General features: G+C 42.5%; 1 protein-coding gene across 1 annotated transcript in view; it reads left to right on the top strand.

Moving 5' to 3' along the window:
* The window catches only part of golga1 (golgin A1), a 298,924-nt gene that overhangs the window by 79,082 nt on the left and 197,256 nt on the right, over positions 1-22,586 (top strand). The window contains exons 7-11 of the mRNA XM_034169655.1: positions 36-164; positions 4,893-5,041; positions 19,358-19,469; positions 19,560-19,643; positions 20,003-20,128. Of these exons, the coding sequence (XP_034025546.1) occupies positions 36-164; positions 4,893-5,041; positions 19,358-19,469; positions 19,560-19,643; positions 20,003-20,128 (600 nt within the window). The remainder of the gene's footprint in view (positions 1-35; positions 165-4,892; positions 5,042-19,357; positions 19,470-19,559; positions 19,644-20,002; positions 20,129-22,586) is intronic.

Raw genomic sequence — 22,586 nt, forward strand, 5'->3', positions numbered from 1 at the left:
GTGATTAGATGCTAATAACTGTTGTGTTTTCGTAGGAAAACGCAGCTTTGTCAGCTCGGCTGCAGGAGATGATGGAGCAAAGTTTGACACTCTTTCAGAAAAGAGACGACCTTGATGAATTGGAGGGTTTTCAACAGCAAGAGCTGGCCAAAGTCAAACACATGGTAAAACATCATGTCTGTCCAACCAGCAACAGGTTCCAAAGTCAAACACATGATAAAACATCATGTCTGTCCAACCAGCAACAGGTTCCAAAGTCAAACACACGGTAAAACATCATGTCTGTCCAACCAGCAACAGGTTCCAAAGTCAAACACACGGTAAAACATCATGTCTGTCCAACCAGCAACAGGTTCCAAAGTCAAACACACGGTAAAACATCATGTCTGTCCAACCAGCAACAGGTTCCAAAGTCAAACACACGGTAAAACATCATGTCTGTCCAACCAGCAACAGGTTCCAAAGTCAAACACACGGTAAAACATCATGTCTGTCCAACCAGCAACAGGTTCCAAAGTCAAACACACGGTAAAACATCATGTCTGTCCAACCAGCAACAGGTTCCAAAGTCAAACACACGGTAAAACATCATGTCTGTCCAACCAGCAACAGGTTCCAAAGTCAAACACACGGTAAAACATCATGTCTGTCCAACCAGCAACAGGTTCCAAAGTCAAACACTCGGTAAAACATCATGTCTGTCCAACCAGCAACAGGTTCCAAAGTCAAACACACGGTTAAAACATCATGTCTGTCCAACCAGCAACAGGTTCCAAAGTCAAACACACGGTAAAACATCATGTCTGTCCAACCAGCAACAGGTTCCAAAGTCAAACACACGGTAAAACATCATGTCTGTCCAACCAGCAACAGGTTCCAAAGTCAAACACTCGGTAAAACATCATGTCTGTCCAACCAGCAACAGGTTCCAAAGTCAAACACTCGGTAAAACATCATGTCTGTCCAACCAGCAACAGGTTCCAAAGTCAAACACTCGGTAAAACATCATGTCTGTCCAACCAGCAACAGGTTCCAAAGTCAAACACTCGGTAAAACATCACGTCTGTCCAACCAGCAACAGGTTCCAAAGTCAAACACTCGGTAAAACGCCACGTCTGTCCAACCAGCAACAGGTTCCAAAGTCAAACACGGTAAAACGCCACGTCCGTCCTACAGCTGGTTTCAAGGTCGAACACACGGTAAAAGGCCACGTCCGTCCTACAGCTGGTTTCAAGGTTGAACACACGGTAAAAGGCCACGTCCGTCCTACAGCTGGTTTCAAGGTCGAACACACGGTAAAAGGCCACGTCCGTCCTACAGCTGGTTTCAAGGTCGAACACACGGTAAAAGGTTACATCCGTACGGTAGCAGGTTTCAGAGTCAAACGCACAATGTCACGCCCGTCCGACAGCAGGTTTCAGAGTCAAACGCACAATGTCACGCCCGTCCGACAGCAGGTTTCAAAGTCAAACACGGTAAAATGTCACGCCCGTCCGACAGCAGGTTTCAAAGTCAAACACGGTAAAATGTCACGTCCGTCCGACAGCAGGTTTCAAAGTCAAACTCACGGTAAAATGTCACGTCCGTCCGACAGCAGGTTTCAAAGTCAAACTCACGGTAAAATGTCACGTCCGTCCGACAGCAGGTTTCAAAGTCAAACTCACGGTAAAATGTCACGCCCGTCCGACAGCAGGTTTCAAAGTCAAACTCACGGTAAAATGTCACGCCCGTCCGACAGCAGGTTTCAAAGTCAAACTCACGGTAAAATGTCACGCCCGTCCGACAGCAGGTTTCAAAGTCAAACTCACGGTAAAATGTCACGCCCGTCCGACAGCAGGTTTCAAAGTCAAACTCACGGTAAAATGTCACGCCCGTCCGACAGCAGGTTTCAAAGTCAAACTCACGGTAAAATGTCACGCCCGTCCGACAGCAGGTTTCAAAGTCAGACTCACGGTAAAATGTCACGTCCGTCCGACAGCAGGTTTCAAAGTCAAACTCACGGTAAAATGTCACGCCCGTCCGACAGCAGGTTTCAAAGTCAAACTCACGGTAAAATGTCACGCCCGTCCGACAGCAGGTTTCAAAGTCAAACTCACGGTAAAATGTCACGCCCGTCCGACAGCAGGTTTCAAAGTCAAACTCACGGTTAAAATGTCACGCCCGTCCGACAGCAGGTTTCAAAGTCAAACTCACGGTAAAATGTCACGCCCGTCCGACAGCAGGTTTCAAAGTCAAACTCACGGTTAAAATGTCACGCCCGTCCGACAGCAGGTTTCAAAGTCAAACTCACGGTAAAATGTCACGCCCGTCCGACAGCAGGTTTCAAAGTCAAACTCACGGTAAAATGTCACGCCCGTCCGACAGCAGGTTTCAAAGTCAAACTCACGGTAAAATGTCACGCCCGTCCGACAGCAGGTTTCAAAGTCAAACTCACGGTAAAATGTCACGCCCGTCCGACAGCAGGTTTCAAAGTCAAACTCACGGTAAAATGTCACGCCCGTCCGACAGCAGGTTTCAAAGTCAGACTCACGGTAAAATGTCACGTCCGTCCGACAGCAGGTTTCAAAGTCAAACTCACGGTAAAATGTCACGTCCGTCCGACAGCAGGTTTCAAAGTCAGACTCACGGTAAAATGTCACGTCCGTCCGACAGCAGGTTTCAAAGTCAAACTCACGGTAAAATGTCACGTCCGTCCGACAGCAGGTTTCAAAGTCAAACTCACGGTAAAATGTCACGCCCGTCCGACAGCAGGTTTCAAAGTCAAACTCACGGTAAAATGTCACGCCCGTCCGACAGCAGGTTTCAAAGTCAAACTCACGGTAAAATGTCACGCCCGTCCGACAGCAGGTTTCAAAGTCAAACTCACGGTAAAATGTCACGCCCGTCCGACAGCAGGTTTCAAAGTCAGACTCACGGTAAAATGTCACGCCCGTCCGACAGCAGGTTTCAAAGTCAGACTCACGGTAAAATGTCACGTCCGTCCGACAGCAGGTTTCAAAGTCAGACTCACGGTAAAATGTCACGTCCGTCCGACAGCAGGTTTCAAAGTCAAACTCACGGTAAAATGTCACGCCCGTCCGACAGCAGGTTTCAAAGTCAAACTCACGGTAAATGTCACGCCCGTCCGACAGCAGGTTTCAAAGTCAAACTCACGGTAAAATGTCACGCCCGTCCGACAGCAGGTTTCAAAGTCAGACTCACGGTAAAATGTCACGCCCGTCCGACAGCAGGTTTCAAAGTCAGACTCACGGTAAAATGTCACGCCCGTCCGACAGCAGGTTTCAAAGTCAGACTCACGGTAAAATGTCACGTCCGTCCGACAGCAGGTTTCAAAGTCAGACTCACGGTAAAATGTCACGTCCGTCCGACAGCAGGTTTCAAAGTCAAACTCACGGTAAAATGTCACGCCCGTCCGACAGCAGGTTTCAAAGTCAAACTCACGGTAAAATGTCACGCCCGTCCGACAGCAGGTTTCAAAGTCAAACTCACGGTAAAATGTCACGCCCGTCCGACAGCAGGTTTCAAAGTCAAACTCGCGGTAAAATGTCACGCCCGTCCGACAGCAGGTTTCAAAGTCAGACTCGCGGTAAAATGTCACGTCCGTCCGACAGCAGGTTTCAAAGTCAGACTCGCGGTAAAATGTCACGTCCGTCCGACAGCAGGTTTCAAAGTCAGACTCGCGGTAAAATGTCACGTCCGTCCGACAGCAGGTTTCAAAGTCAGACTCGCGGTAAAATGTCACGTCCGTCCGACAGCAGGTTTCAAAGTCAGACTCGCGGTTAAAATGTCACGTCCGTCCGACAGCAGGTTTCAAAGTCAGACTCGCGGTAAAATGTCACGTCCGTCCGACAGCAGGTTTCAAAGTCAGACTCGCGGTAAAATGTCACGTCCGTCCGACAGCAGGTTTCAAAGTCAGACTCACGGTAAAATGTCACGTCCGTCCGACAGCAGGTTTCAAAGGTCAAAAAACATAAGGTTTCTAAATCTGTTCGCTCTGTAAATCATTGTGAAATGTTACAAGTTAATCAACTTGTTCCATTTCTTGAATCTTTGAATGGGCCACCAGCTGACAACTGAAGTTAAATGCAAGTAAAACAAAACACTTAAGAGTTGGTGATGCCAGTATTGTATTTTCCTACCAGATGGATAACTCAGTGATTGGCGCAGTGGACAGTATTTGTGATGTTGGGGTTGTTAAACAGTTTAACTAGAAATTTTCAAACCACTGTAACTCTGTTGTTAGACGAGCACATTTTGTGATCAGAAATATTTTCAACACTTTCAAGGGACGTGATTTTAAGTTTTATGTGTCTTTGTACAAAGTTATGTTTGTCCAATATTGGAGTCCTCTAACTTTGTATGCTCACCAAGATTGAAGACCAGTGTAGAAAATATTGAATCTGTCCAATGATATTTCAAGTTGAATGTTTGTAAAGGGTTGTCATACTCTGAAAGACTTATTTCTTAACCTTGAATCGTTAGAATGTAGACGCATTCAGGCTGATTTATTGGTGTACTATAAGGTGCTCAATGGTCTTATTACATTAAATACGTACTAGGAATTGTATAAAACCTTACGCAAGTTGTCGAGGCCACAATCACAATTTGTATCATTTTTATTGTAGAACGGCTACACCTAAACATTTCTGGTCAAATAGAATTGTTAATATTCGGAACAAATGAGATACAACTATTGTTAATGATAAAAGTCTCACTTTTATTAAAAAATGCTGTGAAGAAGTTAAAATTTTAAGTTACAGTTTTAAGGTGGGGTGGGGGAGTTACATTTTTATACACCCCTAGTTTTTTATATCCTGTTTTATGCTTTTGGTGAAGAAAATAATATCCATCTCTCCACATAATGTAAAATTTGTCATTATTGTCTTTGCCAGTTGTTGAGGAGGGAGGAGCAGCTGAGCCAGCGGGAGGCGGAGCTTCAAACATGTAAGCGAGGGCTTTCTGAGGCTGAGGACAAACTGCAGGCTCTGAGCAGACTGCACGACCAGACCTGCACACTTCATGCTGAGCTGGAAATAGAACAGTAAGTTTAACCATGAAGAAAGTTCCTGAAAATGGGAAAAACCAACATCAGCTCTTAGAATTCAACATTTGTTGGAGAGTTTTTGAAGCAGAAATAACTGCAGAATTAAATGAAGACATGAGTAAAACTGAGGAGTGCACAGTGCTAGACCTTCCATCCAGTGACAGGGTCAGGAGTCTGTGCAGAGCTCCTCTGCATGTTCTTCAAGGTGGGACCTGAACTTTCACCCTGAGGCTCTCAGACGGGTGCTTTGACGTGCGTAGGACAGCCATTCTGCTGTGACTGAGACAGAACAGTCCAGATTAAAGATCCTCTTCCAAACTTCATCTGTCCCAGTCAAATGAAGTTTGCTGTTTCAGTTGGCAGTAGGACTGTCACAATAGATGTGTTTGTGTTGAACCTCACAGACACACAACGGTTCTGTTCACTCAACTGTAACAGTGTGATTATACACGTATATATTTGTTTCCATAAGTCACCAACATTTAATGTCATGTTCCCAGACTGTCACTCGAGTTTCATGACACAGAGCCGTATATTAGCACTAGAGTCCACAGTCCCAATGCTGCCTGTGTAACGTGAATGTTCCTTCATGGAAAGTGAGCCGTCATTTTCTAACTGGGCAAAATTCTGACGAAGATGTGAACTGTTTTCATGCGCATTTTCAATGCGCAAGAAAATACAGAAGTGAACACACACAGAAAAAGCTTGTAAATTACGTGTTAAAGTACAACGCCAATTCCAGTGAAGTTGGGACGTTGTGTAAAATGTAAATAAAAACAGAATTAAATGATTTTCAAAGTGAGTGACAAAGTGACAGTTTTTATTCGACACACAAAATATTCAAATAGAAAAAAATGAACAATTCCACAAATGCATAAACAAAACGAGTGAGTCTGAAAGGGAGTGGACTGAAGCAAAGCTTATCAGCACCCACCCCTGCTAGTACAATCCATCAATTCTAATCAGTCATATTTACATAAATACAAATTCACTACTACATGTCAGCACACAGACATACACATCAATATACTATTCACTTGTAATTATATTTATATAGTACCAGATCACAAGAAAGTCAACTCAAGGCACTTGACACATGTAAGGACTAACCTTACCAACCAACCCCCAGAGCAAGCACTAGGCAACTGTGGTGAGGAAAAACTCCCTATAAGGAAGAAATCTCAAGCAGACCAGGCTCTTGGGGGTGACCCTCTGCTTGGGCTGTGCCATATATACCTATATACATACGTATATACTTTACATAGATAAATATATACATATATATACATACATATACACGGTCACTTATATACATATATACACCTACCCATATCTATATATCTACATATGCATACACATAACCACACATTCAAATATACAATAAATCCCACTTATAAATTGAACATTCCATTTCTTTATGATACTTATGATACTTCTTTATGATACTCTTAGACATGATGTTCTTTTTGAGTAGTTTCTTAAATCTTTCTAAGGTACTACTCATTCTAACCTCTGTTGAACATTTGTTCCATTTCTTCACCCCAACCACAGACACACAAAAACCCTTTACATTTGTTCTTACTGGTGGCTTCATAAAAACTGCACAACCTCTTAAACTATATCTGGATTCCCTCAATCTGAACAGACTCTGGACATGTCTCGGTAAGGCTTGGTTTTTTGCTCGAAACAAAGTTTGAATTGTAATGTAATTGACCAAATCTATGAATTTTAATAAATTTAAAGACACAGAGAATGAGTTGTTTCACGATAATGTTTATTGCAGATGATTCGTATGGCTCGTTTTTGCAAAAGGAATATTGGATTGGTGTTTTCAAATCCTCTTCAACCTATATTCAATTGAATACACCACAAAGACGAGATATTTAATGTTCAAACTGATAAACTTTATTGTTTTTGTGCAAATATTTGCTCATTTTGAAATGGATGCCTGCAACACATTTCAAAAAAGCTGGGACAGGGGCAACAAAAGACTGGGAAAGTTGACAAATGCTCAAAGAACACCTGTTTGGAACATTCTACAGTTGAACAGGTTAATTGGAAACAGGTGAGTGTCATGATTGGGTATAAAAGGAGCATCCTCAAAAGGCTCAGCCATTCACAAGCAAAGATGATGTGAGGATCACCACTTTGTGAACTGTGTGAAAAAAATAGTCCAACAGTTTAAGAACAGTCCGGGGTCTCCGTTGTCATATTTTGCGCTTCATAATGCGCCACACATTTTCAGTGGGCGACAGGTCTGGACTGCAGGCAGGCCAGTCTAGTACCCGTACTCTTTTACTACGAAGCCACACTGTTGTAACACATGCAGAATGTGGCTTGGCATTGTCTTGGTGAAATAAGCAGGGACGTCTCTGAAAACGTCGTTGCTTGGATGGCAGCATGTGTTGCTCCAAAACCTGGATGTACCTTTCAGCATTGATGGTGCCATCACAGATGTGTAAGTTGTCCATGCCATGGGCACTAACACACCCCCATACCATCACAGATGTGTAAGTTGTCCATGCCATGGGCACTAACACACCCCCATACCATCATAGATGCTGGCTTTTGAACTTTGCACTGGTATCATTCTGGATGGTCTTTTTCATCTTTTGTCCAGTGGACATGACGCCCATGATTTCCAAAAACAATTTGAAATGTGGACTCATCAGACCACAGCACACTTTTCCACTTTGTGTCTGTCCATTTCAAATGAGCTCGGGCTCAGAGAAGACAGCAGTGTTTCTGGATGTTGTTGATGTATGACTTTCACTTTGCATGGTAGAGTTTTAACTTGCACTTGTAGATGTAGCGACAAACCGTGTTAACTGACAATGGATTGCTGAAGTGTTCCTGAGCCCACGCAGTAAGATCCTTTACACAATGATGTGCCACAAGAGGGATCGAAGGTCACGGGCATTCAGTGTTGGTTTTCGACCTTGCCGCTTACATGTAGAAAGTTCTCCAGATTCTCTGAATCTTCTGATTATTTTATGGACTGTAGATGATGGAATCCCTAAATTCCTTGCAATTGAACATTGAGAAATATTGTTCTTAAACTGTTGGACTATTTTTTCACACAGTTCACAAAGTGGTGATCCTCACCTCATCTTTGTTTGTGAATGGCTGAGCCTTTTGGGGATGCTCCTTTTATACCCAATCATGACACTCACCTGTTTCCAATTAACCTGTTCACCTGTAGAATGTTCCAAACAGGTGTTCTTTGAGCATTCGTCAACTTTCCCAGTCTTTTGTTGCCACTGTCCCAGCTTTTTGGAAACGTGTTGCAGACATCCATTTCAAAATGAGCAACTATTTGCACAAAAACAATAAAGTTTATCAGTTTGAACATTAAATATCTTGTCTTTATGGTGTATTCAATTGACTATATAGTAGTGTTCAGAATAATGTGCTATGTGTAGTGCTATGTGACTAAAAAGATTAATCCAGGTTTTGAGTACATTTCTTATTGTTACATGGGAAACAAGGTACCAGTAGATTCAGTAGATTCTCACAAATCCAACAAGACCAAGCATTCATGATATGCACACTCTTAAGGCTATGAAATTGGGCTATTAGTTAAAAAAAAAAGTAGAAAAGGGGGTGTTCACAATAATAGTAGTGTGGCATTCAGTCAGTGAGTTCGTCAGTTTTGTGGAACAAACAAGTGTGAATCAGGTGTCCCCTATTTAAGGATGAAGCCAGCACCTGTTGAACATGCTTTTCTCTTTGAAAGCCTGAGGAAAATAGGACGTTCAAGACATTGTTCAGAAGAACAGCGTAGTTTGATTAAAAAGTTGATTGGAGAGGGGAAAACTTATACGCGGGTGCAAAAAATTATAGGCTGTTCATCTACAATGATCTCCAATGCTTTAAAATGGACAAAAAAAACAGACGCGTGGAAGAAAACGGAAAACAACCATCAAAATGGATAGAAGAATAACCAGAATGGCAAAGGCTCACCTATTGATCAGCTCCAGGATGATCAAAGACAGTCTGGAGTTACCTGTAAGTGCTGTGACAGTTAGAAGATGCCTGTGTGAAGCTAATTTATTTGAATCCCCCGCAAAGTCCCTCTGTTAAATAAAAGACGTGCAGAAGAGGTTACAATTTGCCAAAGAACACATCAACTGGCCTAAAGAGAAATGGAGGAATATTTTGTGGACTGATGAGAGTAAAATTGTTCTTTTTGGGTCCAAGGGCCGCAGACAGTTTGTGAGACGACCTCCAAACTCTGAATTCAAGCCACAGTTCACAGTGAAGACAGTGAAGCATGGTGGTGCAAGCATCATGATATGGGCATGTTTCTCCTACTATGGTGTTGGGCCTATATATCACATACCACGTATCATGGATCAGTTTGGATATGTCAAAATACTTGAAGAGGTCATGTTGCCTTATGCTGAAGAGGACATGCCCTTGAAATGGGTGTTTCAACAAGACAGTGACCCCAAGCACACTAGTAAACCAGCAAAATCTTGGTTCCAAACCAACAAAATTAATGCCTCGCAGATGTGAAGAAATCATGAAAAACTGTGGTTATACAACTAAATACTAGTTTAGTGATTCACAGGATTGATAAAAAAAAAGCAGTTTGAACATAATAGTTTTGAGTTTGTAGCGTCAACAGCAGATGCTACTATTATTGTGAACTTTTCCTTTTCTACCATTTCTACTTGTTTTTACTAATAGCCCAATTTCATAGCCTTAAGAGTGTGCATATCAATCAATCAATCAATCAATTTTTTTTATATAGCGCCAAATCACAACAAACAGCCGCCCCAAGGCGCCCCACACTGCAAGGCAAGGCCATACAATAATTATGTAAAACCCCAACGGTCAAAACGACCCCCTGTGAGCAAGCACTTGGCTACAGTGGGAAGGAAAAACTCCCTTTTAACAGGAAGAAACCTCCAGCAGAACCAGGCTCAGGGAGGGGCAGTCTTCTGCTGGGACTGTTTGGGGCTGAGGGAGAGAACCAGGAAAAAGACATGCTGTGGAGGGGAGCAGAGATCGATCACTAATGATTAAATGCAGAGTGGTGCATACAGAGCAAAAAGAGAAAGAAACAGTGCATCATGGGAACCCCCCAGCAGTCTACGTCTATAGCAGCATAACTAAGGGATGGTTCAGGGTCACCTGATCCAGCCCTAACTATAAGCTTTAGCAAAAAGGAAAGTTTTAAGCCTAATCTTAAAAGTAGAGAGGGTGTCTGTCTCCCTGATCTGAATTGGGAGCTGGTTCCACAGGAGAGGAGCCTGAAGCTGAAGGCTCTGCCTCCCATTCTACTCTTACAAACCCTAGGAACTACAAGTAAGCCTGCAGTCTGAGAGCGAAGCGCTCTATTGGGGTGATATGGTACTACGAGGTCCCTAAGATAAGATGGGACCTGATTATTCAAAACCTTATAAGTAAGAAGAATTTTAAATTCTATTCTAGAATTAACAGGAAGCCAATGAAGAGAGGCCAATATGGGTGAGATATGCTCTCTCCTTCTAGTCCCCGTCAGTACTCTAGCTGCAGCATTTTGAATTAACTGAAGGCTTTTTAGGGAACTTTTAGGACAACCTGATAATAATGAATTACAATAGTCCAGCCTAGAGGAAATAAATGCATGAATTAGTTTTTCAGCATCACTCTGAGACAAGACCTTTCTGATTTTAGAGATATTGCGTAAATGCAAAAAAGCAGTCCTACATATTTGTTTAATATGCGCTTTGAATGACATATCCTGATCAAAAATGACTCCAAGATTTCTCACAGTATTACTAGAGGTCAGGGTAATGCCATCCAGAGTAAGGATCTGGTTAGACACCATGTTTCTAAGATTTGTGGGGCCAAGTACAATAACTTCAGTTTTATCTGAGTTTAAAAGCAGGAAATTAGAGGTCATCCATGTCTTTATGTCTGTAAGACAATCCTGCAGTTTAGCTAATTGGTGTGTGTCCTCTGGCTTCATGGATAGATAAAGCTGGGTATCATCTGCGTAACAATGAAAATTTAAGCAATGCCGTCTAATAATACTGCCTAAGGGAAGCATGTATAAAGTGAATAAAATTGGTCCTAGCACAGAACCTTGTGGAACTCCATAATTAACTTTAGTCTGTGAAGAAGATTCCCCATTTACATGAACAAATTGTAATCTATTAGACAAATATGATTCAAACCACCGCAGCGCAGTGCCTTTAATACCTATGGCATGCTCTAATCTCTGTAATAAAATTTTATGGTCAACAGTATCAAAAGCAGCACTGAGGTCCAACAGAACTAGCACATCATGAATCATGAATGCTTGGTCTTGTTGGATTTGTGAGAATCTACTGAATCTACTGCTACCTTGTTTCCCATGTAACAATAAGAAATATACTCAAAACCTGGATTCATCTTTTTAGTCACATAGTACTACTATTATTCTGAACACTACTGTTGGTTGAAGAGGATTTGTAAGTCATTGTATTCTTTTTATTTACATTTTACACAATCTCCCAACTTCATTGGAATTGGGGTTGTACCATTCTGACCTGAATATTGAGCCACTAAAATGATGGAAAAGCACTATATAAACTTATCACTTACTTATACATGGTATACAACTTCATATTCATGCATTGTACAGGCACAATGCTCTACAAGATACAGTTTATCACCCAAAAGTCACACAAATAACCAAAACTTCTAACCAAAACTAATAACCAAAAGATATCTGTACGGCATGATGCTGCCACCACCATGCTTAATTTTACTAATCAGCCAAAAAAAAAAAGAGAAAAAACAAAATGACAAATATTACTTTGGTTTCTGTTTTTACATATAACAAATATATGTAAATAAAATACTTCATTGTTCTATTAAGTCCTAACATGAATAAAGGCATTCACCATACACACTAATCCTGGTGAGCAGATGCTCAAAAACAATTGGGAATATTAGTGATTTGATTCCCAAGCTGTGGACTTTCAGCCTGCTTGGCTGTGCACATGCTTCTGGCACGAACTTCTTTTCAGTGGGGTCACAGCTGCACAGGGAACAGACGACGGTCGCGTTGTCCTCAACCCCTTTAACATGAGCAGACATTCTCTTTGTGGCTGGATCCACAAGTGTGTTGAGCCCGTTGTGTGTAGTGTAGCGCACTGCTGTAGCCAGCTGAGTGTGGAGCAGCTGTATATCTTCAACTCAGACAGATTTAACTGAAACTGCATCAAAATTTCATTTTGTGGGCCCCGTGTGTTTCCTTTGTTTTGACCCGTGTTGTTTTGTCTGACCCGTGTTTTTTCATTTTGTGGGCCCCATGTGTTGCCTTTGTTTGGACCCGTGTTGTTTTGTCTGACCCATGTTTTTTCATTTTGTGGGCCCTGTGTGTTTCCTTTAGTTGGACCTGTGTTGTTTTCTGTGGTCTGACCTGTGTTGTTTTGTTTCCTCGGCCTCTTGTGTCATTTATTCTGCTCTGTAGTATTCATCAGTGTCTCAGTGTCTCACTTTATTTGGTCATCTGCTTTTTTTTTCCCATTATCAGCGCTGTGTTGTTCCGTCTGACCCCGTGTTGTTTTGTTTCATCTGACACGTGTTATGTTGTTTTGCCTGACCTGTGTTGTTTTGTTTCGTCTGACCCGTGTTTTGTTTCTTCTGACCTGTGTTGTTTCGTCTGACCCGTGTTTTGTTTCTTCTGACCTGTATTGTTTTGTTTCGTCTGACCCGTGTTGTCTCGTTTTGCCTGAGCCGTGTTATTTTGTTTCGTCTGACCCGTCTTGTTTCATTTTGTCTGACCCTGACCCATGTTATTTTGTTTCGTTTGACCTGTGCTGTTTTGTTTCATCTGACCCGTGTTGGTTTTTTTTTTTGCCTGACCCGTGTTGTTTTTTTTTTGTTTTTTTTTGCCTGACCTGTGTTGTTTTGTTTCGCCTGACTCATCTTGGTTTGTCTGGCCCATGTTGTTTTGTTTTGTCTGACCCTTGTTGTTTTGTTTCATGGGCCCTGTATGTTTCTTTTGGTGTCCCGTATTTTGTTTCGTCTGACTCATGTTGTTTTGTTTCCTCGGCTGCGTATGCTTTCATTTCCTCAGCTCTGTAGTGTTTCGTTGCTGTCCCTGCGGTGCTTCATTTGGTCATTTGCCTTTTGTTTTATTATCAGCCCTGTGTTGTTTTGTTTCGTTTGGTTTGTCTGATCTGGGTTGTTTTGTTTTGTCTGACCCAGGTTGTTTTCGTTCATCTGACCTGGTTTGTTTTGTTTTGTGGCCCCTGTTTGTTTCTTTTGGTGGACCTGTGTTGCTTTGTTTTGTCTGACCCGTGGTGCTTTGTTTCGTCTGACCCCGTGTTTCATTTCATCTGATCAGTGTTGTTTTGTTTTGCCTGACCTGTGTTTTGTTTCATCTCACCCGTGTTGTTTTGTTTTGTCTTCATCATGTTGTTTTGTTTCAGCTAACTCCTGTTGTTTATCTTTATCTGACCCGTGTTTTTTCATTTTGTGGGCCCCATGTGTTGCCTTTGTTTGGACCCGTGTTGTTTTGTCTGACCCATGTTTTTTCATTTTGTGGGCCCTGTGTGTTTCCTTTGGTTGGACCTGTGTTGTTTTCTGTGGTCTGACCTGTGTTGTTTTGTTTCCTCGGCCTCTTGTCGTTTATTCTGCTCTGTAGTATTTCATCAGTGTCTCAGCGGTACTTTATTTGGTCATCTGCTTTTTTTTCCCCAGTATCAGCGCTGTGTTGTTTTGCCTGACCTGTGTTGTTTTGTTTCGTCTGACCCGTGTTTTGTTTCTTCTGACCTGTATTGTTTTGTTTCGTCTGACCCGTGTTGTTTCGTTTCTTCTGATCTGTGTTTCGTTTCGTCTGACCCGTGTTGTCTCGTTTTGCCTGAGCCGTGTTATTTTGTTTCGTCTGACCCGTCTTGTTTCATTTTGTCTGACCCTGACCCATGTTGTTTTGTTTCGTTTGACCTGTGCTGTTTTGTTTCATCTGACCCGTGTTGTTTTTTTTTTGCCTGACCCGTGTTGTTTTTGTTTGTTTTTGTTTTTTTTGCCTGACCTGTGTTGTTTTGTTTCGCCTGACTCATTTTGGTTTGTCTGACCCTTGTTGTTTTGTTTTGTCTGACCCTTGTTATTTTATTTCATGGGCCCTGTGTGTTTGTTTTGTTTCGTCTGACTCATGTTGTTTTGTTTCCTCGGCTGCGTATGCTTTCATTTCCTCAGCTCTGTAGTGTTTCGTTGCTGTCCCTGCGGTGCTTCATTTGGTCATTTGCCTTTTGTTTTATTATCAGCCCTGTGTTGTTTTGTTTCGTTTGGTTTGTCTGATCTGGGTTGTTTTGTTTTGTCTGACCCCGGTTGTTTTCGTTCATCTGACCTGGTTTGTTTTGTTTCGTGGCCCCCGTTTGTTTCTTTTGGTGGACCTGTGTTGCTTTGTTTTGTCTGACCCGTGGTGCTTTGTTTCGTCTGACCCCGTGTTGTTTTGTTTCATCTGATCAGTGTTGTTTTGTTTTGCCTGACCTGTGTTTTGTTTCATCTCACCCGTGTTGTTTTGTTTTGTCTTCATCATGTTGTTTTGTTTCAGCTAACTCCTGTTGTTTATCTTTATCTGACCCGTGTTGTTTGTTTGTTTTTTGTTGTTGCCTGACCTGTGTTTTTTTTTTTTTTTTTTTTTTTTTTGCCTGACCTGTGTTGTTTTGTTTCGTCTGACTCGTGTTGTTTTGTTTCCTCGGCTGCATATGCTTTCATGTCCTCAGCTCTGTAGTGTTTCGTTGCTGTCCCTGCGGTGCTTCATTTGGTCATTTGCCTTTGTTTTATTATCTGCCCTGTGTTGTTTTGTTTCGTTTGGTTTGTCTTTTCTGGGTTGTTTTGTTTTGTCTGACCCAGGTTGTTTTCTTTCATCTGACGTGGTTTGTTTTGTTTAGTGGCCCCCTTGTGTTTCTTTTGGTGGACCCGTGGTGCTTTGTTTCGTCTGACCCCATGTTGTTTCGTTTCATCTGATCAGTGTTGTTTTGTTTTGCCTGACCTGTGTTTTGTTTCATGTCACCCGTGTTGTTTTGTTTCGTCTTCATCATGTTGTTTTGTTTCAGCTAACTCCTGTTGTTTATCTTTATCTGACCCGTGTTGTTTTTGTTTTTTTTTGCCTGACCTGTGTTTTTTTTTTTTTTTTTTTTGCCTGACCTGTATTGTTTTGTTTCGTCTGACTCGTGTTGTTTTGTTTCCTCGGCTGCATATGCTTTCATGTCCTCAGCTCTGTAGTGTTTCGTTGCTGTCCCTGCGGTGCTTCATTTGGTCATTTGCCTTTTGTTTTATTATCTGCCCTGTGTTGTTTTGTTTTGTTTGGTTTGTCTTATCTGGGTTGTTTTGTTTTGTCTGACCCAGGTTGTTTTCTTTCATCTGACGTGGTTTGTTTTGTTTAGTGGCCCCCTTGTGTTTCTTTTGGTGGACCCGTGGTGCTTTGTTTCGTCTGACCCCGTGTTGTTTCGTTTCATCTGATCAGTGTTGTTTTGTTTTGCCTGACCTGTGTTTTGTTTCATGTCACCCGTGTTGTTTTGTTTCGTCTTCATCATGTTGTTTTGTTTCAGCTAACTCCTGTTGTTTATCTTTATCTGACCCGTGTTGTTTTTGTTTTTTTTTGCCTGACCTGTGTTTTTTTTTTTTTTTTTTTTTGCCTGACCTGTATTGTTTTGTTTCGTCTGACTCGTGTTGTTTTGTTTCCTCGGCTGCATATGCTTTCATGTCCTCAGCTCTGTAGTGTTTCGTTGCTGTCCCTGCGGTGCTTCATTTGGTCATTTGCCTTTGTTTTATTATCTGCCCTGTGTTGTTTTGTTTTGTTTGGTTTGTCTTATCTGGGTTGTTTTGTTTTGTCTGACCCAGGTTGTTTTCTTTCATCTGACGTGGTTTGTTTTGTTTAGTGGCCCCCTTGTGTTTCTTTTGGTGGACCCGTGGTGCTTTGTTTCGTCTGACCCCGTGTTGTTTCGTTTCATCTGATCAGTGTTGTTTTGTTTTGCCTGACCTGTGTTTTGTTTCATCTCACCCGTGTTGTTTTGTTTCGTCTTCATCATGTTGTTTTGTTTCAGCTAACTCCTGTTGTTTATCTTTATCTGACCCGTTTTGTTTTGTTTTGTCTGATCTGTGTTTTTTCATCTGACCCATGTTGTTTCATTCTGTGGGCCCTGTGTGTTTCCTTTAGTTGGACCAGTGTTGTTTTGTTTCAACTAACTTATGTTGTTTTGTCGGACCAGTGTTGTTTTGTTTCAACTAACTTATGTTGTTTTGTTTTGTCAGACCAGTGTTGTTTTGTTTCAGCTAACTCATGTTGTTTTGTTTCATCTAACCCACGTTGTTTTGTTTAATCTGACCTATGTTGTTTTTAGTGGTACAGCTTAGCTAAAATTTCCATAAAAATTGTTCATTTTGTGATAAAAGCATGGAATTTGGCGCACATATTCTAAAGATTTCAGACATGCAGCCATCAAAACACACAGCTGACCTCTAATGAGCTACAGGGGTCAATAAAGAATTACACAGGGGTCAAAATTTAAAAATGCACCAATCATTTTTTTTTTTTTTTTTTAAAGATGCAAATTATTGGTTGAATTTAATAGGATTTACCATTTGTCATGTTTAGTTATCATGTTACGGTCTAACACGTCATCCGTCATAGAATCCAATGGAAATCGAACTTGTTTGACGTTACTTTGGAGATCAAACATTCAACACAGTCAAAACTATCGCATTTATTAATCCTTTTATTCAACCAATAATCTGCATCACTTTTTAACAAAATTGGAGCAAATTTAACTTTTGACCCCTGTACAAACTGAAACTGAACTTTGACACCATTTTTGCTGTTTTTACCCCATAACTCTAGAACATTGAGTTGTAGATAGTCCAAACTATACCTTTTTAGAATCGATCAAATAATGTGGTGTCGTTTTCATCATGATTGGTGCATTTTAAAATTTTGACCCCTGTGTAATTCTTTGACTCCAGTAGCTCATTAGAGGTCAGCTCCAGGATGGCTTCATATCTGAAAGTAAACATTAGATAATTTGCAGTATGTGTGCCAAATTCCATGCTTTTTTCACAAAATGAACAATTGTTTTGCTATGCCGCCCCACTATTTGTTTCCTTGGCCACGTGTGGTTTTGTTTCATCAGCTCTGTAGTGTTTCATTGCTGTTCCAACGGTGCTTCATTTGGTCATCCACTTTTGTTTCATTGTCAGCCCTGTGTTGTTTTTTTTCTTCTGACCTGTGTTGTTTCATTTTGTGGGCCATGTGTGTTTCTTTTGGTTGGACCCATGTTGTTTTGTTTCGTCTGACCCGTGGCGTTTTGTTTCGTCTGACCCCGTGTTGTTTCATCTGATCAGTGTTGTTTTGTTTCACCTGACCTGTATTTCCTTTCCTGTGGTGTTTTGTTTTGTGGGCCCCGTGGTGTTTTGTTTTGTTTTGTGAGCCCCGTGGTGTTTTGTTTCATCTGACCCCGTGTTGTTTTGTCTGATCAGTATTGTTTTGTTTCGGCTGACCTGTATTTTCTTTCCTGTGGTGGTTTGTTTCATTTCGTGGGCCCCGTAGTGTTTTGTTTTGTTTTGTGAGCCCCCTGGTGTTTTGTTTTGTTTCATTGGCCCCGTGGTGTTTTGTTTCGTGAGCCCCGTGGTGTTTTGTTTCGTGGGCCCCGTGGTGTTTGGTTTTGTGAGCCCCGTGGTGTTTTGTTTTGTTTCATGGGCCCCGTGGTGTTTTGTTTTGTGAGCCCCGTGGTGTTTTGTTTTGTTTCGTGGGTCCATGGTGTTTTGTTTTGTGAGCCCCGTGGTGTTTTGTTCCGTGAGCCCCGTGGTGTTTTGTTTCGTGGGCTCCGTGGTGTTTTGTTTTGTGGGCCCCGTGGTGTTTTGTTTTGTGGGCCCCGTGGTTTGTTTTGTTTTGTGGGCCCCGTGGTGTTTTGTTTTGTGGGCCCCGTGGTGTTTTGTTTCGTGAGCCCCGTGGTGTTTTGTTTCGTGAGCCCCGTGGTGTTTGGTTTCGTGGGCCCCGTGGTGTTTGGTTTCGTGGGCCCCGTGGTGTTTGGTTTGGTTTCGTGGGCCCCGTGGTGTTTGGTTTCGTGGGCCCCGTGGTGTTTGGTTTCGTGGGCCCCGTGGTGTTTGGTTTCATGGGCCCCGTGGTGTTTTGTTTTGTTTTGTGGGCCCCGTGGTGTTTTGTTTTGTTTTGTGGGCCCCGTGGTGTTTTGTTTTGTTTTGTGAGCCCCGTGGTGTTTTGTTTTGTTTCGTGAGCCCCGTGGTGTTTTGTTTTGTTTCGTGAGCCCCGTGGTGTTTTGTTTTGTTTCGTGAGCCCCGTGGTGTTTGGTTTCGTGAGCCCCATGGTGATTTGTTTGGTTTCGTGAGCCCCGTGGTGATTTGTTTGGTTTCGTGAGCCCCGTGGCGATTTGTTTCATGGGCCCGTGGTGTTTTTTTTGTTTTGTGAGCCCCGTGGTGTTTTGTTTCATCTGACCCCATGTTGTTTTGTTTCATCTAACCCCGTGTTGTTTTGTCTGATCAGTATTGTTTTGTTTCGGCTGACCTGTATTTTCTTTCCTGTGGTGGTTTGTTTCATTTCGTGGGCCCCGTAGTGTTTTGTTTTGTTTTGTGAGCCCCCTGGTGTTTTGTTTTGTTTCATTGGCCCCGTGGTGTTTTGTTTTGTGAGCCCCGTGGTGTTTGGTTTCGTGAGCCCCGTGATGTTTGGTTTCGTGAGCCCCGTGGTGTTTGGTTTCGTGAGCCCCGTGGTGTTTGGTTTCGTGAGCCCCGTGGTGTTTGGTTTCGTGAGCCCCGTGGTGTTTGGTTTCGTGAGCCCCGTGGTGTTTGGTTTCGTGAGCCCCGTGGTGATTTGTTTGGTTTCGTGAGCACCGTGGTGATTTGTTTCGTGGGCCCCGTGGTGTTTTGTTTTGTTTCGTGAGCCCCGTGGTGTTTTGTTTTGTTTCGTGGGCCCTGTGGTATTTTGTTTTGTTTTGTGAGCCCCGTGGTGTTTTGTTTTGTTTTGTGAGCCCCGTGGTGTTTTTTTTGTTTTGTGAGCCCTGTGGTGTTTTTTTTGTTTTTTGAGCCCCGTGGTGTTTTTTTTGTTTTGTGAGCCCCGTGGTGTTTTTTTTGTTTTGTGAGCCCCGTGGTGTTTTGTTTTGTGGGCCCCGTGGTGTTTTGTTTCGTGGGCCCCGTGGTGTTTTGTTTCGTGGGCCCCGTGGTGTTTTGTTTTGTTTCGTGGGCCCCGTGGTGTTTTGTTTTGTGGGCCCCGTGGTGTTTTGTTTCGTGGGCCCCTTGGTGTTTTGTTTCGTGGGCCCTGTGGTGTTTTGTTTGTCTTTCTCTGTAATTATTAAGGTGGGTGTGGTGTGTCGTGTGCAGTGAGGAGCTGCTGTTGCTCAGGGCAGAGGCGGAGAAGAAGTCTGGTGAACTGGATGTCCGATGCCGGGAGCTACAGGCCGTCATCCAGCAGGTTTCTGAAGACTTCCAACAGGTCTGTTCTGGATGTTTCTCTGCAGTAAATGCACCATGTTCAAATTGATCTTGATTTGTAAGTCTGGTGTCTGTGAAATTCCTTTTTCAGTCACAGACTCTGGTCGGGACTTTACAGCGATCCCTTCACCACTTACAGACTGAACGTGATGCCCTGAAGCTCCAACAACAAAAGGTCTGGACTTCCTCAAACTCTTTGATTTTGGTGTTTTGATGAAATCAAATGTAAGTCGTCACACACATTATATATACATCAGCAATCTGAAGTTTTCCCCTGTGAATGGTTTTGGTGTGATGGTTGTGACGGTGGCTTGGTCCAAGTCCTTGTTGTTGCTCAAACAAGACTGGAACTGGATGAAATCTGTCTGTTCAGTAACTCATCAGTGTTGTTCAACAGCAGTTCCCCAGTTTTTTTAATTGTCTGCACCAGAAAGGTGAGGGATTAAATAGAATGGTGAAGAACATTTTCATGAAGCCTGTTTTTGTGTGTGTGTCCTGTTCAGTGACACACCTGTTTGTTTTTTACCTGGGCAGGCTGCTGTGACCCAGGAGGGCATGGAGTGCCTGTTGGTGGACCTTCAAAAGAAAGTCATTTCCCTGGAGAGCCGCCTGCAAAGGAACCTGAGCCCTGACGAACATCTGCAGGAGCTCTTTCAAGAGGTGAACACAGTTAACACACTTCGGCTCACGACCCTCTGTGACTTAGAAACCACGAACTGGGCCTGACCACATAGAGCCTCATGCAACATGCAGTGGTGGAGTTCCCTGAGGACCAAGGTTGAGTTTTTAGTTTCATGCCCACCACAGAGGGCCAACAGTTTGGACTTCCTTTGCAGTAGCTGATTGGACTGATCAGTGTTCCTGTAGCTGGCCGAAGACCCAACCTACAACCCCAGTTCCAATGAAGTTGGGACGTTGTGTAAAATGTAAATAAAAACAGAATACAATGATTTTCAAATCCTCTTCAACCTATATTCAATTGAATACACCACAAAGACAAGATATTTAATGTTCAAACTGATAGACTTTATTGTTTTTGTGCAAATATTTGCTCATTTTGAAATGGATGCCTGCAACACGTTTCAAAAAAGCTGGGACAGTGGTATGTTTACCACTGTGTTACATCACCTTTCCTTCTAACAACACTCAATAAGCGTTTGGGAACTGAGGACACTAATTGTTGAAGCTTTGTAGGTTGAATTCTTTCCCATTCTTGTTTTTTGTACGACTTCAGTTGTTCAACAGTCCGGGGTCTCTGTTGTCGTATTTTGTGCTTCATAATGCGCCACCCATTTTCAATGGGCGACAGGTCTGGACTGCAGACAGGCCAGTCTAGTACCCACACTCTTTTACTACAAAGCCATGCTGTTGTAACACGTGCAGAATATGGCTTGGCACTGTCTTGCTGAAATAATCAGGGACGTCCCTGAAAAAGACGTTGCTTGGATGGCAGCATGTGTTGCTCCAAAACCTGGATGTACCTTTCAGCATTGATGGTGCCATCACAGATGTGTAAGTTGTCCATGCCATGGACACTAACACACCCCCATACCATCCTATTTTGTCCAGAGGACACGACGTCCATGATTTCCAAAAACAATTTGAAATGTGGACTCGTCAGACCACAGCACACTTTTCCACTTTGTGTATGTCCATTTCAAATGAGCTCGGGCCCAGAGAAGGCAGCGGTGTTTCTGGATGTTGTTGATGTATGGCTTTCACTTTGCTTGATAGAGTTTTAACCCTCTGGGCCAACGCCGTCGTATACAACGGCTAAGACCAAGTTTTACTAAATTATAAATAACTTTTTAACGATATGAGGTAGAAACTTACTTTTTTTGCTGAAAAGTTAACTCCGCAGACTTTCGAGCCAGCCATCCACCATCTTTGTACTCCTCATAGAAGCTCTGTGATGACGTGCACAATGTGAGTGTCCAATCGAAATTGGGTCACCGTCACATGGTTTTCCAAAATCCAGTCGTAGGCCGATTTACCTCACGTGATAAACCAAAGATTGTTTTTAGGAGTGATGTGTTACTAGTTGACCCGTTTGAATAGCCCCCTGGCTGCTGGCTCCAATGCGTCCTGCGCCATTATGCACAGTGATCACTGAAAGTCATCAGAGGACGCAGACGGAGAGCCTCTCATACAATCTCACGTGCTCAGACACAGTGTGTGAGTTTCAGAGATGCTCCACTCCTCATTGCCTGAGAATGTTATTGGATAAGCCTGTGGCAAGCTCTCTCGCTCCGGCGTAAAGCACTATTTACCATATCAGTGGAGCGAGGGGGGAGGGGCCGCTCCTCAGAGTGTAAGGAGCCAAAGTGTGAAAGCTGCTTTCAGAGCAGGACAGAACACTCCAAAGCACAGTAGAAGTAGAAGTTTGTGTTGTAACCTTTGTGTAATAGCAGACAGAAATTGCTTTGAGATGAAGACAAACAAAACGCATAGACCATTTTGTATATGTTTTGTGTATGTTCAAAATGTGCATTTGTGTTTATTGTTTGAACCTTTTTGTTGTACAGTCTTTTACACAAGCACCTCAAATGACCTTTATAAAGTGTCAAAACAGTTGTTTATTATAGTTTGCTGTGTTTTGAATAAATGTGTGTGGAAAATTATTTCCGGTTTACTTTTTCCTTTCTTATTTCTCTTTGTAAACCTTTATTACATTCATAAAACACCACTATAGCATATATATTCTGAAAATACAGGTTGTCCTGAAAAAAAGAGACATGTTGATGTTTGGCTTTCACTTTGCATGGTAGAGTTTTAACTGCACTTGTATAGATGTAGCCACGAACTGTGTTAAACTGACGATGGTTTTCTGAAGTGTTCCTGAGCCCACACGGTAAGATCCTTAAACAATGATGTCAGTTTTTAATGCAGTGCCACCTGAGGGATCGAAAGTCACGGGCATTCAATGTTGGTTTTCAGCCTTGCCGCTTACAGTAGAAAAGTTCTCCAGATTCTCTGAATCTTCTGTTTGTATTATGGACTGTAGATGATGGAATCCCTAAATTCCTTGTAATTGAACATTGAGAAACCATTGCTCTTAAACTGTTGGACTATTTTTTTCCACACAGTTGTTCACAAAGTGGTGATCTCACCCCATCTT

This window comes from Thalassophryne amazonica, chromosome 5, assembly GCF_902500255.1.
Source record: "Thalassophryne amazonica chromosome 5, fThaAma1.1, whole genome shotgun sequence".
In the NCBI taxonomy this organism is placed as follows: Eukaryota; Metazoa; Chordata; class Actinopteri; order Batrachoidiformes; family Batrachoididae; genus Thalassophryne; species Thalassophryne amazonica.